The following is a 14,063-nucleotide window of genomic DNA, read 5'->3' as shown; positions in this document are numbered from 1 at the left end:
TTTTTATTTTATTTTTTCTTCGTTCTTTTTTTATTTATTTATTTTCTGTTCATCTGCTGCTGCTGCTGCTGCTTCGTCCCTCCCCTTGCGATAATTTAATTCATCATCAGGCAAGGACGATATCCGACGACTTACACTGACTGATCTCCGGACACGTTTGAGAGAGCACGGATTAAGCGTAACGGGTAACAAACAAACGCTCATTGAACGCTTACAGGCAACTCAGCCAGAGACGCCACAAAAAGCGGCAACACCAACAACCACAACTGTATCCCATTTGTTACGACAAAAACTCACTCAGCAGCAGCAGCTTGTAAATATAAATAGTCCATCCTTTGCCAAGAACACGGAACAATCGCCGGGTAGGTAAAAAATTAAACAATCCCCCCTCCAAATACTTCTCTAAGCCCCAGTCACACAATTTTGTCGTCGTCCTGCCATGCATTACTTTTCTCGCTTCACTTAATCATATGTTTGTCTTTACACCATGCACCCATAGTGTAAAATGGTATATTAAGCTCGCCAAAATGTATGTAACAGACAGAAGGAAGGTCCTTCGACCCCATACAGGATATAGGTTCTTGATCACTGTAAGCAGCCGAATCTATCTAACCATGTCCAGACTATAAGAAATAGAGCCACCCAATTTGGTACGTAGACTCGTGTAGTATGCACAGTGATTGAGTTTATTTTAAATTTTAGCCACGCCCTTTCTGCCCCCGAAACAAACCTGCTTTTCTCAAAGGTCTTAAAATCTAAAAACAGTTTTTCTCAATGTAATCCGTAAGGGTGGAGTTGGCCTTTAAATGTGAGATAGCAAAATATTCTTGCTAAGCAGAACTTTGAATACATACATATGTATGTACGTAGATTTGTTATTATAAATTATAAAATACGGCATGGTATACCAAAGTCGGCGCGATGACTTACTTCATTTAACTAATGCATTCAAATTTGTCACCTTAAAATTTCTCATTAGAATCTAGACAACACTCCAAATTTGATCAATATACTAGGCGTGGCATAACGGCAGAATTGGCCGTTTGCGGAGTGCATATATGCTTGAGTGAGATAGCATATGCTTGCTATATAATTTTAAAACAGTTGTTTTGCCTTGTTACATGGTATACCCAAGTCGGCGAGACGACTTACTTACATACTTCATTTTCTTTTCACTTCTTTTTTTTAATATTTGATGTATGCAAGTTGTTTTTGTTGCTGTTTTATTAATGCATTTAATGCTGGCTCTGATTGAGGTCTTCTCCTACTCCTGCTGCTGTCTACGGATTGTGTGCGGTTTTATAATTTAATTCAAATGCCGAGCCCACGCCCAAAAAAACAGTGTATAACTGCTGCCGCAGACTTGAAACGCAAATTTGCACGCATATGTAAATGTCGTATGTGTATGCACATACTAACACCCATACATACATAGGTAGGCATAAAAAAGGGAAAAATTAAATCACATACTCACAAAAAGGAAAATATGAAAAGAAAAAAAAAACAACCATAAAGCGCTGGGCCACGGAATTTTTAATAATGCACAAAGGACACTTTTCGCATATGTCGAGAGAAAAACCAGCGAACGGTGCAGGGAAAGCAGAATGCGGCGGAGGGAGACGAAGATTGTAGGTGTGGTAGTGATTTAGGCAGCGAGACACTCCCTTCATATAATCATCAGGAGCTGTGTATCTCCTACATAAAATCAAGGCGAAACAGCCCGAAAGAATGCTACACATGTAAATTAGTGGACGGGGCGGAATTGGGTTTGGGGGCGAACAAGGCATAGCTCCCTACCTTCGCCCACTTTCTGCCGGCAATATGTCGCTCTATGTCTGACGGAGTATGTATGTATGTACTTTTCCAACGACATAACCCCGACTAAAATTCCGGCGGAGATTTGAGTGAGAAGGCGTCGATATGTCGACGTAAACATGATTTTTCGAATCTGAGTAAAACTAAACAAATACAAATTCGGAATTAAAAAATTTATTTAACAACGCATTTCCGATAGAGCACATTAAATGTCAAACGAATTTATAAAGTCCGGGAAGGCGTTGTTCGGCCCGATAATGTGAAATGCTATGTATAATGGCATCCAGATGACATGGTAGTCCTAAGGGTGGCTGAAGCAGAGGTAAACATCTTGTGGGTTGCAAATGCAGGGCTGCAACTTGGAGATAATCAATCTGAGGCAGCTTTAATCAGCAGCCGACAATTGAGAAAGCTTAGTAGAGTGACAGTCACGGTGGGCAAACTCCCACAAGGACAGATGGTCTGACTGAGCGAAGTCATAATCGAGCTCATACAATGACTTGGTGGTCATGCCTGCTTCAGGTACCACTTTGTGCAGACAATGCCTGGGCACGTAATATTCGAATGCTCGAGGTGCGATATCGAGAGGCAAAAGCTAGAAGAAGTTTGTGGAGTAGCACCTGCATCAGACCTGGTGCAGATGAACATCCCAATCAGCATGGTCGGCATCAACAATGAAAAAATTACGAGAGGTGGGCCAGAAGCCACCCACTCTAGACGAGGCACAAGGCAGTTCCGCAGGATTCAACATGACAACAAATTTCCTCACTTTTTCCTATTCTTCTGGTCCGGCTGCCTGTTCAATTTTACTTTTTCTACCTCTAACAAATTAATTAAAGGAAAACCACTCAAACACACTGTATATATAAGAGGAAGGAAAACAGAGACAGGATAGTTGACCTTTATAAATGTATATACTGAGAGCCGCTTGCATTTCCGGACAACATTTCGGAAGTGACCACGACATTTGCGACACTTTGCTCCCGTTTTATTCGGGAACCACGTGCGGTAACAGCACCAACAACAACAACGAAACTTGTAGAACCCCATGCGGTTGTGTGGCTATGGGTTGGATTCGTTATATTCTATGTGGAGAGCAAAAAAGGGCCTATTCAGTTTTCGATGACACAGTCGGAGGCCACCTTCTGCGTGGAGGAATGTCGTTATGTAACCCGCAACTATCATGATAATATCAATGTTTGCACATCTATTTGCTCAGTGTTTGCGGTTTTTAAACAGACGCAAGCAAGGACGTTAGCGAAATTTAGTGAGCTTAGAAGCAATGCTTCTAACTTCATTCAAAGTTTAAAGCCGAAAACAAAAATTATTCACGCAACTTTTGGTAAAAAATATAAATATACATATGTCGGTTTCAGATATTATCCGAAGGTTCCTTGAAAGAAAAGTTTGTTAGGACGGTCATCAGCGTCACAAAACACAGAGATCAAAATCTAAAAGCTAGAAGTCAAAAAACGTTAAATAATATCAAAGAAGCTAAATTCGGCAATTCAGACATCAGACCTCTGCGTGTTGTTTTATGGTATCGTTATATAATAAAGTTATAACTTTAATAATAATGGCCGGAATTATAGTTTATTATATATTTTACAACAACATATTTATGACCAAAATTATTTATTGACCGGTCATTCTTATGAGAACTATATGATATAGTCATCCGATCTTGGAGGAATTTGGGACACTCATAAATACGTACATAAATCGGAGAGCCGGGGTTAACTTTGGCGATCTTTATACTTTACTTTTTTTTTTGTTACTTTTCGCTTACATACGCCAGTAGAAATAAATAATTGATATTTAATATATCCAAACAAATAAAACATTAAAACTTATGAAGTCAAGTCGCAAGAAATAGATATTATACGTTTTAAAATTTTTCCAGTTATCCAGAATAAGAAAAAAGTGTCCTTGGAATCTCAACTCTTTTTAAAACAACGTTAGGCTTTTATTATAGAAGAAGTTCATCCTAATCCCTCAAAGGATATTTCGGGTTGTTGTTGATTGATTGATGTTTTTTTAAGCGAAGAAGTTCTTTTAGCTCAGCTTTTTGCAGGACTGTCTAGGATCTGATAATGTCAGTCGGTGTAAATCAATATGCACATCAATCTGGCAAAAAGCACTGGACTCCACATGCTGCGCTTTTTATGCTTGGCAAACCCATTAGGATACACTGCGCAGATGGGTAGCAAGTTAGTTACATATGTGTTATTCATATGCCATATTTATACCCTTGCAAAAAAGATATATTAGTTTTGGTCAAAAGGTGAGCAGCGCTTAGAAGGATACATCGCCGACCATATAAGGTTTATATGTTTATTCTTGGTCAGCACGATAAGACGAGTTCATATAGCCATTGCTTTCCGTCCGTTCGTCTGGATCAATGTTGCATGCCAGCTTCAAGATACTTCAGGAGTTGTATATCTGAGATTCAGCCTGATCGGACCACTAACTAAAATTGCTTGCTATGGCTTTTATGAAGTACTTCGTTATTCTGTCAGTTTCATACGCATACTAATAAATGTGTTTAGTTCGAGATCCCGTAGGAACGATCAGTCGTAAAATAATTTTCGTCAGAATTCCACAAACGATAAAATGACTTGCTATATTGTTTTGTGGAAATTCGACTTTATAGATGATATGTTTTTCCGCATTCACCCCTGAAGATAAGGAAAGCGTAATGGAAAAACTTGCAAGAGTATGCAAACTTCGGCATCGCCAAGCTTAGCCCGGTCCTCAGTTTTTTTTTTTTAGTTTTCATAAAGTTTTTGCTAGGCCACAAAAACCTAACAACTTTTTTCACTAAACAAAATTAGTGACAGGACTACACAAACTTTTCCATCTCTCTTGTTTGTAATCTATAACTGTGTGTGTGTCCTGGTCCTTATCATAGTTTGTAAATTAAGCTTTTTTTGCTTGTTTTTTGTTTGGATGGAGTTGTTACCGATGTTATCTGTCTTTAACTGCCAACAGCTGATGCACAAAAAACACACACAAAAATAAAAAAGGAGAAAAAAAAATATATGAGATATATGAACAAGTTTATATATACTTAATTGCAATTTTATTCACTTTTTGATTTTGTTTATTTGCCACGCACACGACTAACTGACTGACTAAGGGAGAAGCGAGAGTAACGAAGCAGAGAGGGCCGGGCTAGTGGGCAGATTAATACACCCAAAAAGCTAAAACCAAAACGCAAGACACACGTCTGTAAACGCGAAAATCTGAAAGTTAACTGAAAATTAACACGAAAAAATCTTAAACTATCAATAAAAATGAAAAAAAAAAACTAACCAAAAGAAAAAATGAAGAGGCATCAACAGCAGCAGCAGCAACAGAAAAAGAAAACTACAACCAGCACAATAACAACAAAATTAAAGAAAAAAAAAAAAAACGAGGCAAAAAATGTTAAAATCCCAAAAAATCAAAGTCCATGAAAATAATAATCGCGGAGTCGTCTCTCGGCGGTTAGCCAACCAACAACAATAACAGCAACAGCAAAAGTAGCAGCAACTTAAGATCTAACATTAGTTACCCACATTTGGCGCCGACTACAATTGCTTGCGATTAATAAAACAGACCCAACTAAAGGTAGACCCGGGATGGTGGTGAAGGGGGAGCAGCGCAGACAGAGGCGGGCAAGCAGCGGGCAGGCAGACAGTAGGTAGGCATTATTAATCTCAAGTAAATGCGATTTACACGGAAAAAAATATATAAAAATAAATCGGAGCAACGACTCTCAGATACCCTTTAGCAAAGGCAATGCAATGGAAATATATAATGCCTTATTTGTTTTTGAGTGTTTGGCGACTTTTGACTTTCTGAATCTATAATCTATTGGAAATAATTTTAAAGTAAATGTTATATGAATTCAATATAGACCATTTTCCCTATGCTGGGTGTAGGATGAGGTATCAAGCAAAAGAGATGAAAACAATCATCATTAGAAGTTAGTTGGTCGACTTTGTGGCGTGTGTTGTTGCATTTTCTAGTTGCATGATATGCACCGATATATATATATATATGTACCAATATATATATATATATATATGTATATGTATGTGTACTTGTGTTGTTTGTGCTACTTTATGGCTGCCTAAATCCCCAACCTAACTGCCTGCCTCCATCCCTCTTACACTCTAGAGAAAACAATTTCTTTCTGCGTTTTGGTTGCATTTAAGAAATGCCGCTAATTGAATTGTTACCCACACTGTCAATAACATTATTATTATTTCTTTTATTATTGTTGTTTTATGTCGTTTTTTTTTATGTGTCATCCATGTCTCATCTTACAAATAGCCAAAGATACTATATGCTGCTATGTACACAAATTGCACTTGGTTCACTCTCAAGAATGCCTTCATGCTTCAGCAATCAATTCGAGCGTCTAACTGCATTTCAACCTGCAAACTCAACAAACTAAATAACCTTGAGTGTTGGAAGTGATGATAGTAATAGTGCGTGGGAGGGGGAGATGAGTCGTCTGACTGGGGGGGAAGTAATTACCAAGCGAGCGAAACTAACTCGCCATACCTTCGGTCAGTGTTTTCAATTTAAATCGATTTATTGCTGAAACTCAATCCAATTTGTCCTGCCACATTTGAATTTTGATTGAAACCCCAGAAAAACGTCGCACGTCCCCTCTCTCGTAATACGATAGCCTCTAAGAACAGGGAACAGATTTTCAATTTTCCACATTCCAGCTGCGGACATTGACTAATAGACGGCTTAGTACGTATGTTCTCTAGCTGAAAATTGCTCTTGGAAATTTCTATAAAATGTGGATTTATGTAGTTAATACAATATCTGCTAAATATGTGTATTTACATCGGCATATTGGAGAAATTTCAAACCAAGGTGAAAATTTAAAGTTGTCAAACTAATATTTTTTGTTATTGGGCTTATATTCATACTTTAAATTCTCTAAACGACCAAGTGGTCCATTTCAATGCTCTTCAAAGAGTTTTGTAGGTGGTCATAAAAATATCCCAAATGAAAATATCAACAATATTCTACGAGTAGGAGTGACGGAAACCATTATGAGATATTTAAAACATATAAAGTTGTATAACCTTTTTTTCGTTTACGATTGTTAATTTAAAAACTTTTTGTAAAAAAGACAGCTTGGCAACGCAAGAAAGAAACAGAATATCCATTTGTTTATAAGGCATTTCATTATAAATAACAACTCTCAATGCCTTTCGTTTTTCGCTAGTTTGAATTTCCAACTGCTTTTAGTCTTAAAGATATGGTATGGCCATTACAACTCTGGATTCTTTAGCAAAGTGTCAGATGATATAATTTGGTGGTTCTTAAAATAGATATACAGACAAACTGCTCACCTTTGCCACCTGCCTATGATTAAAAATCTTATGAACTAGTAAGATTTATTGACCTTAAGGCGGCTAAAACCCAGTTTCACAAAATTCTATTTTAAAAGACACCTTGGACTTTCATTACCTGCAACTAATATAACATTAGTTATTTGTTATCTGTATTTTGGAAAAGTATGTTGACGTTACAAGAAAAATAGCTCACAATACAAAATGAAATCAGATGTGAAGTCAAATTCATTTTTAACTACATACTGCAACGATTCCAACATCCTTTTGACACATATTGCGGGATCAATAAGAAAATAGCAAATTAATTTTCTAATAAATTCTAATTTTAAAAAGTGTTTTGTGTCTATGATGGATTCGTAAAAAATTAATGAAATACATGTCCACCTATAAAATGACTCCCATTTTTGTAACTAAAAATATTTATGTCTAGAAGACATATTCAAAACTAGGGCTTAGCCTGTTTAATGTAACTTCTAATTCAATTTACTAAAGATTAAATCACAGGCACCCTAATATGAGTAAGCAGATTGTCTGCTTAGTTATTTTAAGAGCCACCAAGTTCTATCATCAGCACACTTTCCTAAAGAATCCAGAGTTGAAATGGCCATACCATATATTCCACGCAAATATTCCACGCATTGATCTCATTTAGGCAAATAATTCAATTTTTAATCGAAATGCGCTAAACTTGGTTGTTAATACACACTTCACGGACGATTGGTCCTAAAATATGAACAACATTTATGGCTGTCGTTAAATTCACACGACACCTTTTGAAATCAACCCTTTCCCACATCGAATGAATTTTAAATCAGCATTTAATATTTTCCTGGAAATATTTAATCCAAGGCCATCGGAATACTTTTTCATGCAGATAAGAAGATCAGGCAGTATAATAATAAGTTTAAGTCGCCAAGCCATTTAAAAATGCCAAACTAAAAGAAACAACTCAACTAACTGTAAAACGCTGCGATAAAATTTACTATATCTTCATATACCATTCATTGATGTCAATAAAAAAGAAGGTTTGCAATGTTTCTAAGGAGAATCGTGAGTTGTTTGATTAAACTTAACATTTATGTCGATTTGGGTGCTTAAAAGAAAGTGTTTTCTTTTGTCTAAAATCGCTTACCGCAAGTCAGTGATTTCATTTTGCAAATTGTTTGGATGAAAAAGTGGATACACCCTTGATTCTCTCGCGATGGCATTTTACCCTTTTGTTGCGATATAAAATTATAAGTGAATCCTTTAGAACTTAAATCTAATCGAGTTGTCTTGTTACCTGCTTGCTTTCAGATGACATCTTTGTGGAGTACGTTAATGGGATGCCTCAAATGACCATACGCCTGCCTAGCCGCAATGAACTGTGTCAATTTGCATTGAAACCGATTTCGCATTGCGTTGGCGATCTGTTGGCCATGCTGAAGGAGGAGGATCGCGGCATTGACCGAGCGGCCATAATAAATAAGCATGGCGTGCGTATTGCCTCGTCCTGCACTATCGATAGTCTGCTAGACGATACATTTAGGTAATAACAATCGTTCATTATTCCAGTCACTCATTAACCCAATCGTTCCGTTTCAATCCCATCACAGCATACAAATCAATAATCGCACTTTGGAAGTGCATCCACCGAAACGTGATAAGATCACTTTAGAAGCAATGGACAAGGTGGGCGATGTGCGAAAGGTTATAGCTCAGGTGAGTTTCCCACTGATGTCAATTGACTGAACATTAAGAACAAGTCCAATCCTACAGCTCTACGAAGCATTCAATGTCGGTGAATATCAACTGGAGAAGAGTCAACAATTGGCCAAGGAATTGGAGACCATTCGCTATGAACTGGAACCACTGGAAGAGGTCGATCCAACTAGCTCCCAATAAGCCAAAGCACTTCAAATTAAATACATTCATATGGTTTCTTTTTTCGTTAACAGAAAAGATTAGCATTGAGCAAAAAGGCGGCTCGGCGTACTAACATAATGACCTGGATGGGACTCGGCCTCATGTCCGTGCAGTTTGGCATTCTGGCACGTCTCACTTGGTGGGAATACTCTTGGGATATTATGGAACCGGTTACCTATTTTGTAACCTATGGCACAACCATGGCCATGTATGCCTACTACTGTGTAACCAAGAGAGTGAGTTATAATCCCCATTCCCACTGGACAATAACTATTAACTCGTTTGTCGCCATTCCCAGGAATACATCATGGAACATGTGAAGAACCGGGAATACGCTCTAACCATTTACAGGAATGCCAAGAAAGTCGAGTTCGATATCGATCAGTATAATCAATTGAAACGCAAAACGGCCGAATTGGAGTACAATTTGAGGCGCATCCACGATCCGCTCAACATGCAACTGCCATCGCATTTGGTTCGCACCCAAGAGAACACCCCACCCCTTGACCAAAGCGAGAAACTACAATTGAAAGATGGGGATGTCTCCACGACGAAACGGACTTAAATGACGACAACTTGTTGGCTTTCCGCTATTAGGTTTGGTTCTTAGCGCAATGATGAAACTCACATATATTTATTTATTTTCTCGCTCGCTCACTCGCTGTATTCTCTTTAAATGTGCAAAAGAAAAGATTAGTCATCCAAAATTATAGTCATATATATTTAAATTTTAATTTTATTCTTATACTTTATTTTTATTTGGAAAGTCTTTGGTTTTTTTATGTTTCGATTAAGCTTAAGCCAAAAACCATACGCACAAAAAATGTTGTTGTGCATCAGACGCAGAGACGGACACAGATCGATGATTGATTGATTGATTAATTAATTACTAGTATACAATCTCTGACATAGATACTCGGTGTTGGAGTTTTGATGCACCTCTTATTTTACGTACATAAATATAAATTTTTGTTTAATGTTTAGTTAACTATTTATTTAATGCAATGATTCGTTTTAAGATTTGTGCAAAGTCCAGTGGAAAAATATATGAATTCTTTATTGATTGTTTTAATTGAATTGTAAAACGTACGCCCACCTGTCCGTCCGTCCGTCCATCTGGATGAACAACTAGTAAATGGGGCCCGAAATGCCAATGCCAAAACTGGAAACAATCAAGTCGATTAGATACCACTGGATGAAACGCTATCCAGCTGAAGTCTAAGTGCATAATCTGAGAGTAATCAAGGATCCCCGCGGCAGAGGGAGGTTGAAATTTAGTTAATCGGAAAATTTCCTAAATTGTACAACTTAACTATGTTAAAGCGACATTTCAGTTTGTCCATTCTTCTCCTTTTATTGCTTTGAAGTGTGGCTTACTTATACATGAATAGGTTGACATTCGAATAGGGGTAATTTGGTAATACCAATTTTTGGCTTACAATTGAAATTAACTAATATATATATAGATATATATATAACATTCATTTCAGATTAGTGAAATCTACTAACTTCCTAAGCTTTAATATTATATACTAACAAAGAAACAAAAAAACAAACAGGAACAAACAACAAATTGTAAATAAAAACGCACCAACTATTCCATTAAGATTTTAAACATAAAATGTCAAAACTTCACACAAATTTGTAGCTAGTTAAAGTAAACAAAACAAAGTATAACAACAAATCCTAATACTATCTATATAGACATATAGATACCTATGTAGGAATACCATTATAGAGATATGTAAATATAAACTGCTGTGTTTCATGACAACGTAAATGGTTAAATAAGACAAAGAAACAAAAACCAATTCATTTTATGCAATCGGCTAAAAACTAGGCAAAATGAAATGATAATGGAAACGATAATGCTAACAACGTTTATAAAATACAACATTAAATATACATATATATATATATACACATACATATATATAAATATTATGTAGTTTAGTGTAAGTTATTACAATTTTGACTTATTTAACGCTTTCTCTTCTAACGATTTAACGACAAAAACGGTTGTGTTGGAAACCTATACACTGATGCCTGTACTATTCTATACACTATACCCTACTCTACTTTACTCTATCTATCCGACTCTACATCAATCAAGACACGCTGACATACTCTCGCACACACACACACACTTTTATCTAGCTTTTAAATTGCACAAGCCAGAAGAAAACCTACTTAAGAAAGAAAGAATCTTACCATTAGTCTAAGCCTTACCCAAACTAACTTACTTATATATAGCATTTGTGATTCGATTTCAAATTATATATATTAAATTTAGAATTGTGTTTTGTACAACGTTCAATATAACAAGAGCAAAAATTAACTAAACCAAACTAAACTAATTAACTTTAAAAGTATCTAAACAAAATATTTATGATGAAACTAAAAAGCGAAATAAAAAAACGAAAAAACCAAAAAGGCATACCTCCTAAACTAACAAAATGAAAGAAACACAAAAAAGTATTCCAACATATTTATTATTATAATCAGCGCCCAAGACTTATGATGAACAAAAACCAAACCAAATCAAACCTAACCTAACTTATTATTATTATTATAGATATATACTCGTAAATGGTATATATGTACCTATATATATATATAAATTTTTGCCCTGCCTTCTATTTGAATATTCTCTTCCCAGTCCCCCGTTTTACGCTCCTTCGGCAAAGTTTGTTGACGTTTTTTATGTCCTATGTCCTAAAGCTATTGTTATATATACTTAAATTTGTATTACTTACATAAATTATACATACATACATACCTACTTACATATATAAATACATAAATAACACTAGTTTACACCAGAAATGAACCTTCAAATTGAACTTGTATTTAAAATAATCTAAAGTCAAGGAACACTATGGTAAAATCCGTTTACAGACGGCCTACACTTAAGATGTTTTTATCATTGCAAAGGCCAATTCAATATCTTTCGATTTATGTGGCGTACATATATGTTCTCGAGATATTTAAGAATATTTGAATCATGTGCCTAAAAACTTTTTCTTTTCACGAATATCTCGAAATGGGTGGTTATAAAAATGGATTCTACCATCGTGTTCTTCGACTTTAGATTATTGTAAACACGTCTTCAATTTGAAGGTTCACTCGATGTCATTTATTTTTGTAAACTAGTATAATTCTCAAGTACCTTTTTTCATAAAATCACAAAACCCAACACGAAAAACATACAACAACAACAACAAAAACCAACAAAAACAAAACTAATAACTAATCTTTTTAACGAATTTAAACCAACAAGAATAAACAAAAAAAAAAGAATACGATAACAAAAATTTAATTAAGTGCTTTAAGTGCTATGATTGTTTGAATTTCGGAAAACAAAAAAACAAAATAAGCAAAAATAATTTTTTTACATTTATAAAACCACCCAAAAATTCGTTTGTTAAACATAGTAAATTCAAAATCCAAGCTTAAAACTAAAAATACAAAAATAAATAATTACACGAAACTTGCGCCACATAGTAAACTAATTAAAAATAATAAATAAAGAAAACAGAAAAGAAAATCAAGCTTGTTTATTTTAATAGCCTTTAAGTTTGAGAGTTTTTAGATTTATTCCTGGTGACTTCATTTTTAAGAGTTCTTGTGTCCCCTCAAAACTGCGACATATATTTATAAAATTCGAACTAATTTAATAACTTCATCTTAATAAAATCTTATGATTAAATACCCGTGCAGTTCTCGGTGGATGAGTAGTCTGAATGGACCAATCATAAAGACCATTAAACAACGAGAATCCCTGGCTAATTAATGGATGCAGTTATCGTCTAAGCCCATGGCGACAGTTGTTAGTGATTATAAAAAATAGTTGGGTTGATAGTTTATAATTATATCCACTACTAAATAATAATCATAATATACATAGTAATATGTATAATTGTATGTATATAGACGTAATGGGTGTTTTTTTCTTTTTTTTTAAGATATAGAGCTTTCTCTAGATATATATGTAAAACCATCTTACTCTTTGCTCAGTTTACGTTGGTAAATTGTTCGAATTCTTGTACTAGTTGGATCTTATATGGATGTAAGCCAAGATCTCTCCAAAAAATCTTCCCCTTAGTAAACGGAAAGAGGTCAATTTGCCAAAGTATATTGAACAAAAAGTCTAACAATAAGACAGCTGCCTGGGACCAACTGTCTGCTGGTTTCACAGTTTTACCAAGCGAAAGTTCTACTTATACCTCTAAAAAAAACATTTTTTATATAAAACACATATAGTCTGAAAGGGTTGGCTTCATACGTTATAAAAAATGTTCTGTTCGAAACTGAACATCTAATTGGTATAACCTTAGGAGGGCTGTTTTGAAATTTAAAAATTTTAAAAGTTCGTAAATACGTTTATTCTCTAATCGGCATAAAAAGCCGAGTTAATTCCCATGTCCGTCCGTCTTCTACAGACCTTCATCTTGCCACCATTTCTCAGCTTATTATTTTTATAGTTTATGGGGTTTCCGATCGAACTACTGTAACATATATAGGAATAATCGTTTGTTGGACTCGGTGAAACTTTCTGATATCTATATTTTTTACACCTTGTCACCCAGTTTTGTACTACTCCAATAATAACCAGATCAGAAAAAGATTAACAACTACATATGTACATGGTTATAATTTAGGCACGTCTAAATATTATATTAAATATCAATTATATTATTTAATCGAAATGAATGCATTCCAATAATGCAGCTAGTTAACCCTTGAATGATTTTATGGATTATTTTAAAATCTATAAAATTTTGAGACAATTTCCTTTACAATTAAAATTAATATTCTCTTAACAGTTAGCACTTAAAAATGATTGTCCAACTTATTATTGTGTTATTGTGTAGGGAGTTCTTGATTTACAACTTAATTATATTGAACCAAAATTAAATGAGGTGACCGAATGAAAATGGCTCTATTTCGCTTGATTTGATTATATTACAAGAACTG

At 35.1% G+C, this 14,063-nt stretch overlaps 1 protein-coding gene across 3 annotated transcripts in view; it reads left to right on the top strand.

The window, feature by feature from the left end:
• LOC6645051 (calcium uniporter protein, mitochondrial) overlaps window positions 1–10,163 on the top strand; it is a 60,335-nt gene extending 50,172 nt beyond the window's left edge. For 2 of the 3 annotated variants that reach the window (XM_047011766.1, XM_047011767.1), the window contains 6 exons: window positions 111–362; window positions 8,478–8,709; window positions 8,777–8,882; window positions 8,940–9,041; window positions 9,119–9,322; window positions 9,385–10,163. In XM_047011766.1, the coding sequence (XP_046867722.1) occupies window positions 111–362; window positions 8,478–8,709; window positions 8,777–8,882; window positions 8,940–9,041; window positions 9,119–9,322; window positions 9,385–9,651 (1,163 nt within the window). In that variant the 3' untranslated portion in view covers window positions 9,652–10,163. The remainder of the gene's footprint in view (window positions 1–110; window positions 363–8,477; window positions 8,710–8,776; window positions 8,883–8,939; window positions 9,042–9,118; window positions 9,323–9,384) is intronic. The other variant, XM_023177148.2, reaches the window with a different exon arrangement.
• The last annotated feature ends 3,900 nt before the right edge of the window (window positions 10,164–14,063 follow it).

This window comes from Drosophila willistoni (genome assembly GCF_018902025.1).
Source record: "Drosophila willistoni isolate 14030-0811.24 chromosome XR unlocalized genomic scaffold, UCI_dwil_1.1 Seg105, whole genome shotgun sequence".
Taxonomy (NCBI): Eukaryota; Metazoa; Arthropoda; class Insecta; order Diptera; family Drosophilidae; genus Drosophila; species Drosophila willistoni.
This window is presented reverse-complemented; position numbering and strand designations above follow the sequence as displayed.